The 20,255-nt window shown below is 38.3% G+C and overlaps 1 protein-coding gene across 3 annotated transcripts in view; it reads right to left on the bottom strand.

Moving 5' to 3' along the window:
• Nucleotides 1-20,042, bottom strand: part of UCHL3 (ubiquitin C-terminal hydrolase L3) — a 53,347-nt gene extending 33,305 nt beyond the window's left edge. For 2 of the 3 annotated variants that reach the window (XR_011470757.1, XM_070408933.1), the window contains exons 1-2: nucleotides 20,011-20,042; nucleotides 3,126-3,254 (exon numbers count right to left, since the gene is read on the bottom strand). Coding sequence is in view for 2 of the 3 variants with exons in the window: in XM_070408933.1 (XP_070265034.1) it covers nucleotides 3,126-3,200 (75 nt within the window). In the remaining variant the exon portion in view is untranslated. The remainder of the gene's footprint in view (nucleotides 1-3,125; nucleotides 3,255-20,010) is intronic. The other variant, XM_070408934.1, reaches the window with a different exon arrangement.
• Nucleotides 20,043-20,255: the final 213 nt, after the last annotated feature.

Consider the following 20,255-nt stretch of genomic DNA (forward strand, 5'->3'; position numbering starts at 1 on the left):
AAACACTAATTCTCCTCACTCATTTCTAACCTGTGTCCATCACTGCAGTATTATTTACAATAGCCAAGATATGGAAACAACCCAAGGGCCTGTCAATAGACAATTGTATAAAATGTTGTGGTACATATATACAATGGAATACTACTTGGCCATAAAAAAATGAAATTATTACCATTTTCAACAGTAAGGATGGTCCTAGAGGGTATTATACTAAGTGAAATAAGTCAGTGAGAGCAAGACAAACACCATATGATTTCACTTATATATAGAATCTAAAGAAAAAAGTAAATAAACATACAAAATAGAAACAGACTCAAAGATGCAGAGAACAGACTGATGGTTGCCAGAGAGGAGAGGGGTTAGGGGGCCCGGTGAGAAAGGGGAAGAGATTAAGAAGTACAAACTGGTAGTTATGTTTTCATAATAAATTCTGAACCATTATTTCATTCATATAAGTTCAGTTGATAAAAACTGAAATGTTCAATATAGTAAGGTCTTATCCTGTTATGTTTGTATGGTTCTACAGTTCAGTTTCTTGTTGCTGTTTAATATTATTGTTCCTTGCTAACAAAGCAAAATATTTGATAACTTCACAAGATTTAATGCTTAGAAGAAAAATCATAAAATGATACAGAGCAAGTCTAGAAAAAAATAAAATGTAATTATGGCAGACCAAAGTGAAAACACATGGTGAAGAGAGAGAATCAAAATATCAGAAAGAAATAATTTATAGCCTTTCCAACTATGATTCCTTGGCTGGTAAACTCAACTATAAAGTACACATTTAAAACCATAATTCACTTTATTTATTAAAGGGTAATGAGGTACCCATGACAGTTCTTTTGCTATTAATACGCTTAAGCCATTTGCAACAACATAATCAGTTCCTAAATTAGAACACAGAAGACCAAAACACTTTGTATCTCTTAAAACATCCACTAGATATCCTTGGGTAACTTTAATGTCACTTATGAGCTGAAATGGGGAACCTACCAAATTGTAAGAGACATGAGAAAGTAACAGATACCACTATATTCGCTACTTATGGAAGTATTTCTAAAAGTAGAAATACTTTTTATTTCTACTTTATTTATTTATCAATTATTCTAGTACTTACCAGTATCTATTAATAACTTATAGAAGTGTATGTTCTTTCTAGCAATAGACACAATAAGCTTTTTATACTAATGATCCATTTATATGAAGAAGGCCTATTGATAAGGATAACAAGCTCTCTTTAATACTGATGACCCACTAAATAAAGAGCAAATCCTACTTATCCCTTTAAAAAAAAGTAGATCATAAAAATAAATGGTTTGGAAAATTTCCAATTCAGATATAGACTCACATTTATATCACACCAACTAAAAAAGCCTAAGCTTTAAGAAGCTGACTTTTTTTTTTTTTTTTTTTTACTGTTCCTTATAATTGGGATCCTGAGGTAGGTATCTACTTGCTTATTTTAGCAATCTAAGAAAGGGAAAGTTAACATTGGAGTAGAAGAGTATAAATTTAAGTATTTGTCCTACTCTACCTCAAATTCCATGATAATCACAACCTCACCACTAAAAGTTGGTGTTCAGTCTAATACTGGATAACCACAAGAAATTTCTCATTCTAAATTTCTATGAATAGTACAAACAGCTAATATGAAGAAATATCCCTTCTTTAACTAATTTGTTTTACAGCACTCCTAACTAAAAAAGAGAAGTATTGCAGTATTTTTTATTTTATTTTGAACTGAGGTTAATTAGTTTTGGTATAAAGAAAATGATCCAGGAATTTCTAGGACTGAGCAAAGCCTAACTTTTAATTTCTGTGAGACACAGCTCCTTCTATTACTGAAAAATAAGATGATCTGAGCATTTTATGCCAAATCATCAACACCTCATTTCTCATATATCTTCCCAAACATTTACTTCATTTTTTAAAACTACCAAGTTCATCCTATTGTTTCTAAGTTTAAATAAAAATCAGAAAGATTTGGACTTACAAGCTGTATTAAAATGAACTTAATGTTCTGGCTCCATAATACATATATCTATATGACATCATTCTAGAAGGCCTGAAATACAGTGACTGGAATTTAAATAGAAATGTAATAGCTATCTATAATTCCAACACATCCTAAATCTGCCAATTAAACTATGTTTAATCTTAGTGTTTCCACCCAAATCAAGTTTATCCTGAAAATAATGTAACCCATGCCATTAGTTATACCTATCACCTTAAAAAAAAGCAGATTTCTTTTTACATATATTTTTAAATTTACATATCTTATACATTGAACATTTGAACATATTCTTTATTCATATATTTTCTAAGACAGATTTAAGATCATCATATTACTTAACATTTCTAAAGTATATACATCAAGCCCTGGCCAGTGTGGCTCAGTTGGCTGGTTGATGGCCCGTGCACTAAAGGGTTACTGGTTCGATTCCCGGTCAGGGCATCTGCTTGGATTGTGGGCTCAATCCCTGGTAGGGGGCATGCAGGAGGCAGCCAATGGATGTTCCGCTCTGACACATCAATGATTCTCTCTCCCTCTCCATTCCTCTGTCCAAAAATCAATAAAAAATTCTTAAAGTATACACATCAAATTGTGAATAAATGTCACATCAAACCATAGTTGAGGCAATCTCACTAAATTTTTTTTTTAAATATATTTTATTGATTTTTTACAGAGAGGAAGGGAGAGAGATAGAGAGTTAGAAACATCGATGAGAGAGAAACATCGATCAGCTGCCTCCTGCACATCTCCTACTGGGAATGTGCCTGCAACCCAGGCACATGCCCTTGACCAGAATCGAACCCAGGACCTTTCAGTCCGCAGGCCGACGCTCTATCCACTGAGCCAAACCGGTTTTGGCTCACTAAATTTTTTAAAAGAAGAAAATTACACAAGTTTAAAAGACTAACTCAGGGTTTTATTGTCAGTCTATAAATCAAAATCTAAATATCATCTCTTCAATAAAACTAGATATTTAAGGTATCCCTGCTCCCTAGATTTCTTCTTTTTATGCAAGAAGGGAGTCATTTGTTGTTAAAGAAGAACATAATATTTAATAGAACAATAAAAGAGAACTTTGCATTTACTGAAAACTTTATATCTTAACAATTACCTTTTCTGTAATAGGGAAGAGAAGTAATACTGCACATACTGGTCTTGGTACCATGCTAAGGAGTTCAGGATCCATTCCATATACATCGACAAATTGCCATTTAGGATGCAGGCCTAATTGTTTGAGAAACTGGTAAAAAAAGAGGGGAAAAATATATATGTATATATAGTGTTAATAAGGAAATAATCAACATGCAAATACTGTGTATCTATATACTAGTACATAAAAGCCTAAGCGACCATTACAACCAAACAACCTGAACAACGGGTCGACCAGTCGCTATGACTCACACTGACCACCAGGGGAAAGATGCTCAATGCAAGAGCAGCCCCTGGTGGTCAGTGCACTCCCACAGCCAACCTCCTGCGGCTCCTCCCCAACCGGCACTGGCTGGCCGGCCAAACTCCCACAGCCCCTTCCCCTGCCCGGCCAACCTCCTGTGGCCCCTACTCTTGGCTGGCCGCCCCCCCCCCCCCCCCCCACATCAGCCCAGATTGGAGGGGGCCAGCCAGCCAACCTCTCAAGGCCCCTTCCTCCCCCAGCCAGCCAACCTCCTGTGGCCCCTCACCCCAGCCGGCCGGCCCCTGACTGGCTGGCCAACCTCCTGTGGTCCCTCCCCCTTGCTGGCCAGCCCCCAATAGGCCCCAATCACCGGCCAGGCCAAGGGACCCCACCTGTGCATGAATTTGTGCACCGGGCCTCTAGTCTAATACATAAAAGGGAATGTAGGGTACAAATATTACTGATATTCAATAAGAATGAATAGGTTTCCCATAAATAGGGGATGATACTAAGCACAATGTTTTTCAAAATCCGTTACTTTGGGATGGAATATAGTAAGCCAGGATTTCACCAAACCCATACAAGTCCTAGTAGATAATTATTTTAGAAGATCAACACAGTTTATCCTACTTGCCTGAAGTTTAAAAATAAATAGGTAGATATCATAAATCATATCAGTAAGTAAAGATTATATAAAGCCAAAAAAGTCCAATGGACTTGCGCAAACACCAGATAATGCTTGATATAAGGAGTACACTACTGGCTTCCTGACCTCTAGTACACAATGAAACCCAGTCAACTGTACCAATTATTATATCTGGCAAAACATCTATAACAAAAGAATAGTGGTTTGTTTTGTTTTTGTTGTTAATCCTCACCCAAGTATATTTTTTTCATTGATTTTTAGGGGGTGGGGAGAGGTTGAGAGAGTCAGAAACATTGATGTGAGAGAGACACATAGATTGGTTGCCTCCCACATGGTGCCCAGACCAGGCCGGGGATCCAACCTGCAATCAGGCACATGCCCTTCACTGGGAATCGATCCACGACCCTTCGGTGTGCAGGCCAATGCTCTAACCACTGAGAAACACCGGCCAGAGCAAGAATAGTGTTTTTTTTATTAAGATTTCATAGGAAAATAAAATGCCAGGCCCTAATCTACTGCAGAGAGAAAAAAGTAAAATGTAATGAGAATTATGTCAATTTCACAAATTCTTAAATGTCTATACTGAATAAAGATGATTTTTTAAAGTGTACTATCACAAAATAAGTTTCAGATGACAGAAAAAATGAGAATAGGAAACAAAAAAATCATGTTAAGAATTCATCATTATACCTTACCTCAAAAATACATTATAGCATCTGTTGGTCTAACACAGCCGTGGGCAAACTACGGCCAGTGGGCCGGATCTGGCCCGTTTGAAATGAATAAAACGAAAAAAAAAAAAAAAAAAGACCATACCCTTTTATGTAATGATGTTTACTTTGAATTTATATTAGTTCACACAAACACTCCATTCATGCTTTTGTTCTGGTCCTCCAGTCCAGTTTAAGAACCCATTGTGGCCCTCCAGTCAAAAAGTTTGCCCACCCCTGGTCTAACATCATCATCAGTCAGCGTGTCTCAGTGGTTGAACGTTGGACCTATGAACCAGGAGGTCACGGTTCCATTCTGGGACAGTGCTCCTGTCTGGGTTGTGGGCTCGGTCCCCAGTAGAAGATGTGCAAGAGGCAGCCGATCAATGGTTCTCTCTCATCATTGATGTTTCTATCTCTCTCTCCCTCTTCCTTCCTCTCTAAATCAATAAAAATATATTAAAAAAATAAAAAGGTGCCTTAGGTATTTCTCCCTAAAGAATGGTCACATGTTCTTAGATCATCAGATCAGATCTTGCTAAATCAGCAATTTTCAACCTTTTGCATCTCATAGCACATATAAACTAATTACTAAAATTCTACAGCACACCAAAAATATATTTTGCTATTCTAACAAAAAATAGGTATAATTTTGATTTAAAAAATAATAACAATAGTAATTACCTAACCTTTTTGCTTCAAAGTGACTTTTAAAAGAATCAGGTGTCTGCCCAACCGGTGTGGCTCAATGGTTGAGCATTGACCTATGAACCAGAAGGTCACAGTTCAATTCCAGGTCAGGGCACAGCCTGGGTTGCGGACTCAATCCCTAGTAGGGGACATGCAGGAGGCAGCCGATCAATGATTCTCTCTCATTTTTGATATTTCTATCTCTCCTTCTCCCTTCATCTCTGATTCAATAAAAATATATTTTAAAAAATCAGGCGTCTGTATTTAGATATAAGTATTTCTGGTAACCAATCAGATGCAACATTATTATGCAACATGACTGATACGATGCAACTTTATTATATGACCTATATATTTATGGTTTAAGACAGGTCATTCACACAGGAAGGCCACTGTTGTGTTGGCTATTGTCATTTTCTTATTTCACAATCTAAGGGAAAAGAGGTCAGTGTCCCTGACTCAGTAGTCAGGTATTGCATGTTTTAAAAATTCTTACAACTTACTAGTTGAAAATCTGTGCTAAACTAATGGGAAGTAAGCCATGTTTCATAAACAGCATTATTAATCTCACACACAGGTATTCCCATCCATTTATCAGCTGTAGGGAGCAGCTCTAGGATTAAGCTTCAGACTGACCTGTGACAGGGCCACAAACAAGTCCCAGCTTGGAGGGCAGAGCCCTCTTAGCTTAATTAAGCTTAACCTTATAGCCCTCCCTAGTTCCTTCCTAGGTAGCTAATAGGCTGTGGGAGGTGCAGCAAGTGCTACCAAAACAAGTGCTGCCAAAACAAGGTGAAACTCACAAGAACATTGTAAACATGTTGACCACTACCCTTGTTTTGATCTCACTATAAAATAAAGCCTGGCTAGCAGGCTGGGTCTTTCTGTGTCCTCATCCAGGCACCGGAAATCCACTGAGCCCCAGTTGTATTCTCTTTGTCTGTCTTCTCTAATCCTTCACCGCCACTCCTCAGGCTCACTGAACTCTTGGCTGTGCTGGCCCAGCACAATCAGCCAGTAGAAGAAACTCTACTTAATGATAACATATTGGTCAAAAATAAGGTCTTAGATATGTGTTTATTTAAATATATATATTTTTTATTGATTTCAGAGAGGAAGGGAGAGGGATAGAGAATCATCCACTGGCTGCCTTCCAGGCATGTGTCCTGTCCGGGAATCAAACCCGGGACCCTTCAGTCCACAGGCTGACACTCTATCCACTAGCCAAACTGGCTAGGGCTATATTTTGTTTTTATTTGTGTCACATTAAAGAGGTAGAAAAGATACATTTGGTTATTAATCTAAAATCAGGCATTCATTTAATCAACTCCAAATATTACCTGCACAGGACTGACAGTCCTAACCCTGATAAGAGGACTTAAATGTATATGTTAATGTTATGTACCCCTAAAAACCATATTGTAATTAAGTTATAAAACAAGATGGTACCTGTAGCAGGAAATTTCACATCTGTGCTTACAAAGTGAAAGTAACAGTTAAACATTTTAGTGAAAAAAACAGTCTGGACATAACTGGTAAATTAATGTGAAGTAAGCAGTAAACTTACTCCATGTCAGCCAAAGCTAACAAGTATAAAAATTACCAAGCTCCAAAGGCAGCAGCTGTAGTGACACTGAGTAGTATCAAATTGCAGACACAATTAATGATTAAACAGCTGATTAAATTAAATATAAAAATGAATTAAATACAAAAACTATCAATGAAGTCATAGATTTCCTTAACATGTTACTCATATTGCCAATCAAATGAGATTGATATAAAGTTCAACTAAAGTAATATCTATTAAGTACAGTGGGGCCTTGACCTACGAGTTTAATTCATTCCGTGATGGAGCTCGTAACTCAAATTATTCATATGTCAAATCATTAAAGTGAACGAGTGAGACACGTGATGCTGGGCTGATGTTTTGGCGTTCACTGTGACGTTCGCTGCGCCAACTAGCGGTGGGGTATCTGAAGCTGGCTCGTAACCCGAATTTTAGCTCGCAACTCGAAGCAAAAAGTCGGCCGAGAGACGGCTCGTAAAACTCGTTAGTCGGGACACTCGTAAGTCAAGGCCCCACTGTATATTGGTTGAATCCTCTGACCCCACCCTCCCCCCATTGTTATGGCTAAGACTCAAACAGGAAGTCATCAGATGAAAAAAATGAATAAAAGCAGGTATTAATAGTAAATACCTCTGAGAAGTGGAAAAAGAGTGAGGAGGTAAGTCTTCAACTTTTACCTCTTACTTTAAATCTTAAAGGTATTGTACCTTTATCATTTAAAATAAACCCTTCTGTGGGTTTGATGATTATATGCAAATAGAGAAAAATTAGAAGAAAATCCTCTAAAATATTAACAGCAGTTAGCTTGAATGGTGTGAACTCAACTTTTTATTTTCCAGCATTTTTAAAAAGTGTAATTTGTAATAGCTAAATGCAGCTTCTAAGTTACAAATCAATAGAACTGATACATGTGTATTTTATTGAAATTCACAAAGCTGGAAGAAAACCCAAAAAAAGTCTTAGAACTATACCCTCCAAAAATCTCTCTAGTCTACTCACAGAGAAAAGTATCATATGCATTTGCAAAGCTATCTCTATACAATTAGCATACTGTTTGCATGAAGCCAAATAAAGACTCTTATAACTTCTAAGACCAGTCTTCTGGCTTTTCTAAATACTGGGCAATAGAATAACAAAATATTCTGACTGATTAGCTCACTAAATTTTCACAATGCCTCTAAAATATTGGCCAGTCAAAAAAATTAGTAAATAACAATATCCTTGGTCAACTTATGCTTTTTATTCAATGGCCCAATGATAAACTTTCCACCAGATAAAGGGTATTTAAATTATTTATAATGATTTTTTAAGATTATGATGCATCAGAAACCATTTGCGGAGTTTTAATGCACTTCAACTTTACTGCAACGGGAAAGGGAGGTTTTATTATATCCTTTCACCAATAAGAAAACTGAGTTTGAGAGGTTACATGATTTTTCAAGGTCTCACTGCCAGAATCCACATGCAGAACTCCGGATGTGCTGGCACCTGTTTACTTCTCGAGCCACATTTCTCACTGAAGTTTCTTTTTGTACCTTTTTTCCTAACTTGAGCCACAACGAAGTCTTCAAGTTCTTAAAGGGTCCATAACCTTCTCTTCCCTCCAGAGCTCTGCACACAAATTGCAGTTCTCTATCTAAACACTGTTGGCCTCTGCCCTGATTTACAATGAATTGTCCCTCAATCTTTAGGTGACAGTCAAATAACAAAAAAATCTGATTTTGTAATTTTTAATAGAAAAATTAAATTTACTTTCCTTTCAAATTTGTTCTAAAGCCACTTTCTCTGGTCTTTAAGACTGAAGATCCTGGAGAGATCGAAGATGGCGGCATAGGTAAACACCGGAGATTGCCGCCGTAAACAACCACTTCAAAAATACAACTAAAAGTCGGAACGGACATCAACCAGAACCACAGGAAGGCTGGCTGAGGAGAGACTCTTCAACTAGAAGCAAAAACAACAGCATTCCGACGCTCAGAGGAGGCGTAGTGTGGAAAATTTAAAGGTACGGTGGTGCGGTGGTGAGGTGGTGCGCGCGCAAAGCGGGCTGGCGGCTGAGGGCGCGGTTGTCGTTTTCAATCAGGAGTGAGTCTCAGACTCTGGGCTACAGATCCGGGCAAGTCTCTAGGGACCCAGACTCAAACGGGAGAAGCGGGACTGTCTGGCTACGGCCCCTCCGAGGTTTGCAGCGGTTGCTGGGACAGAGAGGCAGAACCCCTGGGGACGGACTGAGAGCGGCCATAGCGGCTCCCTCCCCCCGCCCTGTTGAGCCCGCCCCGCCCAAGCCCTGCGCACAGCCATTTGCCGATCGCCTCAGGCAAAGGCTGGATTAGCGCCTCCCCAGAAGACAGACGTTATCCGCACAGCTGATTCCTACAGCCAGTCGGCCTGGTGGTCAAATCCCTCTAGTGTTAACTACAACAATTAAGGCTTGGCTAGAACAAGACTGCGCACAGAGACCACAAGGGGGTGCACCAAGAAAGCATAAAAGATGCGGAGACAAAAAAACATGACAGAAATGGAGGATATGGAGCTAAGAATCGCAATTTTGAGGGCTTGCCATAAATTTGTGCAGAGCCTCACGAAAACTAATGAGACCCTCGATGCTACGATAAAGAAATTAGAAAGTAAGCATACACGGACTGAAATAAAGAATATTACACCCAATAGCAGACCAGAGGAGCTCAAGAATCAAACCAAAGATTCGACAAAAAACACCCAATTGGAAAAGCAAAATGAAAAAAGAATCCGAAAGTGTGAAGATAGTGTAAGGAGCCTCTGGGACAGCTTTAAGCGGTCTAATATCAGAATTATTGGAGTGCCAGAAGATGAGAGACAGCAAGATATTGAAAACCTATTTCAAGAAATAATGGCAGAAAACTTCCCCCACCTGGAGAAAGATATGGACTTACAGGTCCAAGAAGCGCAGAGAACCCCAAACAAAAGGAATCCAAAGAGGACCACACCAAGACACATCATCATTAAAATGCCAAGAGCAAAAGACAAAGAGAAAATCTTAAAAGCAGCAAGAGAAAGAGGCTCAATTACCTACAAGGGAATACCCATATGACTGTCAGCTGATTTCTCAACAGAAACTTTGCAGGCCAGAAGGGAATGGCAAGAAATATTCAAAGTGCTGAATACCAAGAACCTACAACCAAGATTACTTTATCCAGCAAAGCTATCATTCAGAATTGAAGGTCAGATAAAGAGCTTCACAGATAAGGAAAAGCTAAAGGAGTTCACCACCGCCAAACCAGTATTATATGAAATGCTGAAAGGTATCCTTTAAGAAGAGGAAGAAGAAGAAAAAGGTAAAGATACAAATTATGAACAACAAATATGCATCTATCAACAAATGAATCTAAGAATCAAGTGAATAAATAACCTGATGTACAGAATGAACTGGTGATTATAATAGAATCAGGGACATAGAAAGGGAATGGACTAACTATTCTTGGGGGGAAAAGGGGTGTGGGAGATGCGGGAAGTGACTGGACAAAAATCATGCACCTATGGATGAACACAGTGGGTGGGGAGTGAGGGTGGAGGGTGGGGTGGGAGCTGGAAGGAGGGGAGTTATGGGGGGAAAAAAGAGGAACAAATGTAATAATCTGAACAATAAAGATTTAAAAAAAAAAAAAGAAAATCAATGGAAAAATATCCTCGGGTGAGGATTAAAAAAATAATAAATAAATAAATAAATGAATAAATAAATAAATAAAGTGGAAAAAAAAAAAGACTGAAGATCCTGGACAGCAATAGATTCTTCCTTATTACAAATTCATTAATGCTGTGGGTTATGCCAGAAATTATACTTATTTAGTAATTGCTTGATTTAACTATTATTAAAAGTATACTACAGTGGGGCCTTGACTTACGAGTGTCCCGACTAACGAGTTTTTCGAAATATGAGCTGTCTCTCGGCTGATTTTTTTGCTTTGAGTTGCGAGCTAAAATTCGGGTTACGAGCCAGCTTCAGATACCCCGCCGCTAGTTGGCGCAGTGAACGTCACTGTGAACACCACAACATCAGCCCAGCATCACGTGTCTCACTCGTTCACTTTTTGATTTGACATACGAATAATCTGAGTTACGAGCTCCATCACGGAACGAATTAAACTCGTAAGTCAAGGCCCCACTGTAGTAGTAATTGCTAGATACAAAACTAGGAGCATAACTAATAGTTAAATGAGAAAATGATGGTTCTTAAAACCTGGAAACTAGCAAAATTAATTTTAACAGAGATGTAGTAAAAAAAAAGGAAATTAAAGTACAGAATAGGCAAAATACTGAAAACATTTTATGTGGGAATTAAGAAAGGAGTTTATTTCTCTGAAGGCTCAATATGGACTGACTACACAATTGTCAACAAAAGTAACGCAATGCTAGTCTGCTATAAAAAGATGTATTATTTTAATTTTGTATCCTGCTATTTTACTGAATTCATTTATCAAATGACATTTTTCACAGAACTATTATAAATAATCCTAAAATTTATATGGAATCACAAAAGACCCCAAATAGTCACAGCCATATTGAGAAAAAAAGAACAAAGTTGGAGGTATCACACTATCTGATATCAAACTATCCTACAATACTGTAGCAATCAAAACTGCATGGTACCGGCATAAAAACAGGTACATAGATCAATGGGACAGAATAGAGAGCTCAGAAATAAACCCATGCTGATATAGTCAAGTAATCTATGATAAAGAAGGCAATATACAATGGGAAAAAGATAACCTCTTCAATAAACGGTGTTGGGAAACTGAACAGATACATGCAAAAAAAATAAAACCATATATACTATATATAAAAAAATAAAACTTTCTTACACTATATACAAGAATAAGCTAAAAATGTATTAAACTTACATGTAAGACCCTAAACCATAAAACTCCTAGAAGAAAAACATGGGTAGTAAACTCTCTGACATTGCTCTTAGTAATACTATTTTGGATATATCTCCTCAAAATAAAAAATAAACAAATCGGACTACACCAAACTAAAAAGTTTTGCACAGCAAAGGAAACCATCAACAAAACAAAAAAACAACCTACTGAATGGAAGAAGATATTCACCAATGTTACATCTGATAAGAGGTTAATATTCAAAATTTATGAAGAACACAAACAACTGACCACTAGAAAATAAACAATCCAATTAAAAAATGCGTAGAGAACCTGAATAGATATTTATACAAAGAGTACATAGAGATTGCCAATAGACATATGAAAAGATGCTTAATTGTTCCTCAATCTTCACTAATCTTCAGAGAAATGCAAATTGAAACCTCAATGAGATATTATTTCACACCTGTCAGAATGGCTATCATCAATAAATCAACAAACAAGTGTTGGTGAAAATGTGGAGAAAAAAGAACACTTCAGTGGGATTGTAAACTGGTGCAGCAACAGTGGAAAACAGTATGGATGTTCCTCAAAAAATTAAAAATAGAACTACCTTATGACCCAGCAATCTCACTTCTGGTTATTTATCAAAGAAACCAAAATGCTAATTTGAAAAGATATATGAAGTCCTATATTCACTGCAACATTATTTACAATAGCCCAAATTTGAAAGCAACCTAAGTGCCCATTAATAGATAACTGGATGAAGAAGAGGTGGTACATATACAATATACACTGTACACATATGGGTATATATACAATATAAATATTACTTGGCCATAAAAAAGAATGAAATCTTACCATTTGCAGCAACATGGATGGACCTAGAGGATATTATGCTAAGTGAAATAGGTCAATCAGAGGAAGACAAATACCATATAATTTTACGATTATGTGGAAACTAAAGAATAAAATAAATGAACAAACAAAACAGAAAGACTCATAGATAAAGAGCATAAACTGGTGGTTGCCAGATGAGAGGAACTGGGTGAAAAAAGTGAAGGGATTAAGAAGTATAAATTGGTAGTTATAAAATAGTCATGGGATGTAAAGTATAGCATAGGAAAATAGTCAATAATCCTATATAATAAAACCTTAATATGCAAATCGACCAAACAGCAAAACGACTAATCACTATGACATGCACTGACCACCAGGGAGCAGACGCTCAACACAGGAGCTGCCCCCTGGTGGTCAGTGCACTCCCACAGAGGGAGCACTGCTCAGCCAGAAGCCGGGCTCACGGCTGGTGAGGCAGCGTTAAGGAGGCAGCATTAAGGAGCGGGCCTAAGCTGGCAGGCGGACATCCCCTGAGGTGTCCCAGACTGTGAGAGGGCGTAGGCTGGGCTGAGGGTCACCCCCCCTGCCAGTGCATGAATGTCGTGCACCGGGCCTCTAGTATTGTAATAACTATGTATTGTGCCAAGTGCATACTAGACCTTATAGAGAACTGGGGAGGTAATTACTTTGTAAATTATATAAACATATAATCACTAGGCAGTACACTTGAAACTATTATAAAATAATATTGAATATTAACTATAATTGAAAATGTTTAAAAAAAAGAAGTCTTATAATATCAGCTCTGGGAGGCCTATTTTATAAAGGACAATGACAAACAGAAGCAAGCTCAAAGGAAGATGACCAAGAATGATAAGGTTTTGGAAGACATCACAGCTGGAGAGTCTAGGCACATTAAAAAAAGCCTTAAATTATTATGATCCTTAGCCCCAGATATTTTTCAGTAATAACATGAAAGAGCAATTAGATTTACTCTGTACGGTTTCAGTGGGAGGACTGATGGGCAACTGGAAGAAGTTATAGAAAAAGGTTTTGTTTCAATAAAAATAAATATAATTCTTCTAGCTCTTATTATATACTACTCTGTAGGAAGCAGCTATAGGGTTAAGCCTCAGACTGACCTGTGGCAGAGCCATAAACAAGTCCCAGCTTGGAGGGCAGAGCCCTCTTTGCTTATTATGCTAAACCTTATAGCCCTCCCTAGTTCCTTCCTAGGTAGCTAATGGGCATGGGAGGTGCAGCAAGTGCTGTCAAAACAAGGTGAAACTCACAAGAACATTGTAAACATGTTGACCACTTCCTTGTTTTTCTCTGACTATAAAATAAAGCCTCAGCTTGCAGGCTGGGTCTTTCTGTGTGCTCATCCAGGCACCGGAGATCGCCAAGCCCCAGCTGTATTCTCTTGTCTGTCTTTTCTTTAATCCTTCACGGTCTCTCCTTAGGCTCACCGAACCCTTAGCTATGCTGGCGCGGCACACTACTCATTATTATAAGAAATTAAACCACCTTATAAGATTGAATGCTGCTCATTAAAATATTAAAGATTCATGACCACATTAAAGATGATTTTGAGAAAGATTTTCTGGAGCAGCTGTATATGTATTCATTCTCCCACTCACTATATATAGAGAATACGCTAGCAGGCAGGCACCATTCTTGGTACTTCAGACATGTCTTTGCTCTGATAGAATTTACATTCTAGTAGTAGTATACACCCAATAAGCAAGTAAAGACATAAACAAGATAATTTTACAAGGCAGTATGTATTTTGAAGAAAATAAAACAAGACACAATGTCAGTACTGATTTGGGGGGTGGGGAGGAACTTTAACTGCTAATGAAGAAAAGGCTGAGGATATGATTTCAAATTAAGCCACAAATGACAAGAAATAAACAGCCATGAAACAACCCAGATCAGAATGATTCAAGCAAAAAGTGATCGAGTGCAAAGACTCTGCAGCAGGAATGGGTATGGCACTCAAAGGCAGCTCAGCATGTGTGGAACAACAGTAGACAGTACTTCCTCATCAGACCACAGTAAGAAGTTCGGAAGACCATTTTGTGTTCTGTTTTAAGCAGGGAGTCAAAAGATATCATTTGCATTTTTAAAAAACCACTTTGGCCGAAACCGGTTTGGCTCAGTGGATAGAGCGGTGGTGGCCTGCGGACTGAAAGGTCCCAGGTTCGATTCTGGTCAAGGGCATGTACCTGGGTTGCGGGCACATCCCCAGTAGGGGATGTGCAGGAGGCTGCTGATCGATGTTTCTCTCTCATCGATGTTTCTAACTCTCTATCTCTCTCCCTTCCTCTCTGTAAAAAATCAATAAAATATATTAAAAAAAAAAAAAAACACTTTGGGTACATATGGAGACTAGATTTTAGGGAGGTGAAAGGAGAAGCAGAAAAACTAGTTAGGAGGCTCCTGCAGTTGTCTAAAGTGAGGATGATGGTAGTTGGGGCTGTAGTATGGAAATGAAGAAAATGGCCAGATTTGGAATAGAATTTCAAAGAAAAGTCTACAAGGCTTGTAGATCAACCGGATGAGAGAGGTTAGGGAAAGAACAATATTTTAAAAAGCTAACATTCAGAGAGTGCATGCTTTGTTCTAGAAATTGCTCTACATACTTTACATGTAGTCATTTATTTAATTCTTACAATTTTACAAGATCAGGGGGGATTATAAGAAACTAAGGTACAGAGGTTAGGGAACTGCTCATAGTCTCACAGCCCAGGTAAAACCCAAGATATCAAATCAATACAATATAGCCTCTCCAAATTAGCAGTTGTGAAGAAGACTCAATGACACTGACTTGGGCATTAGATAAAAAGGCAGTGCCCTTGGAAGCCTGGGGAAAAAATGCATTTGGAGGACAGGTGAGAGGAGGTTAAATCCCGATTTCTTTTTCATCCATGTTAAGTCTGAGGTATCTATAAGACATCAAAATGGAGATATCAAAGAGGTAGTTGAATATACAGGTTTCCAATTTGGTGGAGAAGTCCAGGCTTAGAGGAAATATGATCAACTATATGACTATTGATAGTATTAATGCTATACAATAGAAAACATCACTAGTGAGAGAATGCACATACAAAAGATTGGCAACTAGGACATAGTTCTCAGGAACTCCTTAGAAGTTGGGAGGGAGATGATCTAGCAAAGGTGAATTTAGGAAACAGTCAGAGAAAAAAGAGGAAAACTAGAATTATCACAGAAGCCAAGAAAAGATGATGTTTCAAGAAGGATGGAATGGCCCTAACCGGTTTGGCTCAGTGGATAGAGCGTCGACCTGCGGACTCAAGGGTCCCAAGGTTCAATTCCGGTCAAGGGCATGTACCTTGGTTGTGGGCACATCCCCAGTGGGGGGTGTGCAGGAGGCAGCTGATCGATGTTTCTCTCTCATCGATGTTTCTAACTCGCTATCTCTCTCCCTTCTGCTCTGTAAAAAATCAGTAAAATATATTTTTTTAAAAAGGATGGAATGGCCTACTCTATCAAATGTTTCTGAGAGATCAAGAAATTTGGAGACAGAAAATGACAAATAGATGGCAAAGTGATGATTAGTAAACTCTACACAAATACTTAATATGAAATGGTGAGGACAGAAAAAAGTCAGATAGAAGTAAACACAGGAGGAAAATTATGATGAGAAAGTAGCAACAGCTCCTATGAACAATTCTTACAAAGAAAGGAAACAGATATGAGACAGTAGCTAGAGGAGGATAGAGTAACAGGGTTTTCCCCTAAGACGCGATCTACTAACTAGAAAATCTTTGTATGTTTTTGGCAAAAGTCCAGCAGATGATCTTTAATTCTTTTTCCAACTCTAAGCATCTAAGCTAAATATACTAGTTATATTAAATTTATTTTCCTTTGGATATTATACATTATGCTAGAAAATGTATTACCTCTTCAAGAAAATCACCATTAGGGATATTTTTAGGGGATTTCCATACCAAAAATTATTGGTCCTAAAACACAACAATATTTAAAATATACATAGTGTGGCTGTGTTGTACTCAAATCACAAGACAAAATCAGAATGAAAATCTAGTGTGCTCTTAAGAAGAAATGTTTGATTGCCTACATCACAGACTGGAGGTTTTATGTGTTTTTTTTAAGTTATAATTCTTATGCTTAATTACCTGAAATCTGCTACAAGCTTCTATTACCCCTTTAAATGTACCCTATATAATAAAGAGCTAATATTCAAATGGTCATCACACCCTCACGCCAGAATTGCTCAGACACTCAACACTGGGGAGAGAGGAATGGGGACCAGCCAGGCACAAATGAGCTCATGAGAGAGGAATGAGGACCAGCCAGGCACAAATGAGCTCACGAGAGAGGAATGGGGACTAGCCAGGCTGTGGCCCAGGAGAGGGACAAGCTGCATGCCTCATGGTCCCGGGCACCAGCGCCTGTGGCCTGGGTGAAGCTGCCTGCCCATGGTCCTCAGCGGCTGTGGTCAGCCTGGGCAAAGCTGGCCCAGGTCCTGGGTGCCTGCAGCCGACCAGAGGGAGGGAAGCCCGAGTCCCGGGTGCCTATGACCAGCCAGAGGAGGGAATCCTGGGTCCTGGGTGCAGGGTGAGGCAGAGATGGTTAGGGGTGATCAGGCCAGCAGGGGAGCAGTTCGGGGTGATCAGGCCAGTAGGGGAGCAGTTAAGGGTGACCAGGCAGGCAGGCAGAGGTGGTTAGGGGTGATCAGGCAGGCAGAGGTGGTTAGGGGCGATCAGGCAGGCAGGCAGGCAGGCGAGCGGTTAGGAGCCAGCAGTCCCGTATTGTAAGAGGCAGTTGGACACCCCCCAAGGGGTCCCGGATTGGAAAGGGTGCAGGCCGGGCTGAGGGACCACCCCCCCATGCATGAATTTCGTGCACTGGGCTTCTAGTGTGTAAATAAAAGATGCTTAAAATTTTTAAATAAATTTTCTATTACTTAATTCATTCTAGGTAAGTCCTACCTGTAGCATGACAAAATATTCTTAGAAGGGACTGACCGCATATTAACCAACAAAAGAAATCACTGCTTAACATACCTAGAGACACATGGTTACTAGTTAATGTGTAATAGTTAATAATGATCAGGATGTTATCCTGTTGATCATTCTTATACAAAGTAGGCATCATTAGAGCAAAACCAGTATTTGCTCAAACTAAAAGTACAATAATAACACATGCAACTCCCAAATGGTAACACTGTGAAACTGAGATAAGTGAAAGGCCTTCTATTCCATCAACTTGAGAAAATTAGAAAAGGTATAGATGGATACTATTGTTGGGGTTTACCTGTGGCTTAATCCTAGTAATTCTAAGTTAGTTAATTAAATTTCTATTCATTATCTATCCTCAATTTTATCACTAATACAAAGAGAATAAAGAAACAACCACAAAAATTGTGGCTAAAACTAATCACTGCCTAGATACTTGCACATTCTCCCACTAAAAGTGCATCACTTCTTTTATAAATTATTTTAAAACAAACTGAACCATAACAAAGCATGCCAGGAATAGAAAACAATCATATACAAATAACATCGCTCCTGTTTATAACACCTCAGAATGGCCTCCTTGTCACCATCTAATCTGTGATGCTTTCTCTGCTTGTCTTCATCATAGTACCCTGTTAATTCCTATCATTGCACCTATACTATTGCTAATTATTTACTTACTTTTCTGTCTCTTCCCATTGGACTGAAAAGCAGAAAACTATGCATGTTTTAATCATCAAAGTATAACTACCTCCTGCTCAGGTACCTGGTATCAAAAAAGATGCCATCACCTGGCCAGTACAGCAAGGGATTGAGGGTCGAGCCATGAACCACAAGGTCAGGGCTCGATTCCCAGTTAGGGCACATGCTCAATCCCCAGTAAGGGGCATGCAGGGGGCAGTCGATCAGTGATTTTTCTCTCATCATTGATGTTTCTCTCTCTCCCTCTTTCTGAAATAAGTTTTTTTTAAAAAGATGCTCCCAAAACACTATTTAACTAATGTGAACAAGTGAATTTTTTTTATAGTTTACAAGGTTACCTAGGAACAAAGTCCAATAATAGCTGAATCACAGAATATATTTCCAGTAAAACAAGCTTACATCTTATTAAAAGAAATAATATAATTTAAAAATAGTTGTTCTTCAGTCTGTTAATATAGGTAATTACATTGACTGACTTGAATGGTGAACCAGCTTTATAATACCAGGATAAACTATTTGGGTCAGGATATATTATCCTCTTATATACTGTTGGATTCTCTGCTAATATTTTGTTGAGGATTTTTACATCTATGTTCATGGGGGATATTGGCTTTCAGTCTTTGCTGTTATGGTTTGTCTGGTAATGCTAGTCATAAAATGAGTTGAAAAATGTCCCTCTAGCCGAAACCGGTTTGGCAGTGGATAGAGCGTCGACCTGCGAATGAAAGGTCCCTGGTTCGATTCCGGTCAAGGGCATGTACCTGGGTTGCCGGCACATCCCCAGTAGGGGGTGTGCAAGAGGCAGCTGATCGATGTTTCTCTCTCATCGATGTTTCTAACTCTCTATCTCTCTCCCTTCCTCTCTGTAAAAAATCAATAAAATATATTTAAAAAAAAAGAAAAATGTTCCTCTTCTTCTATGTTTATGTAGAATTGATATTATTTCTTCCTTAAATGATCATCTCAAGAGACGCAGAAAAGTCATTTGAGAAAATTCAACATTGATACATGAATAAAAACTCTCAGCAAACTAAGAAGGGAACTTTCTTAACTTGATTAAAAGCTACCAAAACCCTACAACTAACACCTTTCATGATGACAGATCAAATATTTTCCTCCTAACATCTGCAACAAGGCAAGGATGTTCTATCTCCAACCTTCAATGTTGTACTGAAGGTCCTAACCAGTGCAATAAGAAATAAGAGGCACACAGATTGAAAAGGTAGAAATAAAACAGTCTGTTCATTGAGAATATAATTGTCTATACAGAAAATCACACAGCATCTAAACAACAAAGCTACTAGAATAAGTGACTTTAGCAAGGCAGTAGGACACAAAAGTCAAAATATAAAAACCAGTATCTTGAGCTCTGTTGCCGAGATGGCACTCAATCCAACAAAACAGCATCTCAGACATGTCGAAAACGATGTTTTGATCCCTAAATTTATGATAAAAGGCCCAAGAGAGATGTTCTGAACAAGTTCAAGATTTACCGTATGTGCAAGGAATCTGGAATCCTTAGTAGTAAAATGCTGGAAAGAAAATTCTGCATTGAAAGAATGTCCAACGGCTTACTACAATGATCCTACCTTTTATGAAGAATGCAACATGGAATGCCTGAAGGAAAAAGAAGAATTCAGAAAAACTGGAATTGCTATCAAGGCCACAGACGCTTCCAACACACAGGCAAATATTCAAATGATACTCAGTAACTCTATTCATGGAAATCACAATTACCTAAGATAATGGACACAAGGAAGTATGTTTGCTTTATCCTTAATTTTGGAAATATTAATTTTATCTGAAATAAAGTTTTTTTTTCATTAAAAAAAAA

This window comes from Myotis yumanensis, unplaced genomic scaffold (assembly GCF_028538775.1).
Source record: "Myotis yumanensis isolate MYYU_CA2020_CCGP unplaced genomic scaffold, mMyoYum1.0.hap1 SCAF_3, whole genome shotgun sequence".
Lineage (NCBI taxonomy): Eukaryota > Metazoa > Chordata > Mammalia > Chiroptera > Vespertilionidae > Myotis > Myotis yumanensis.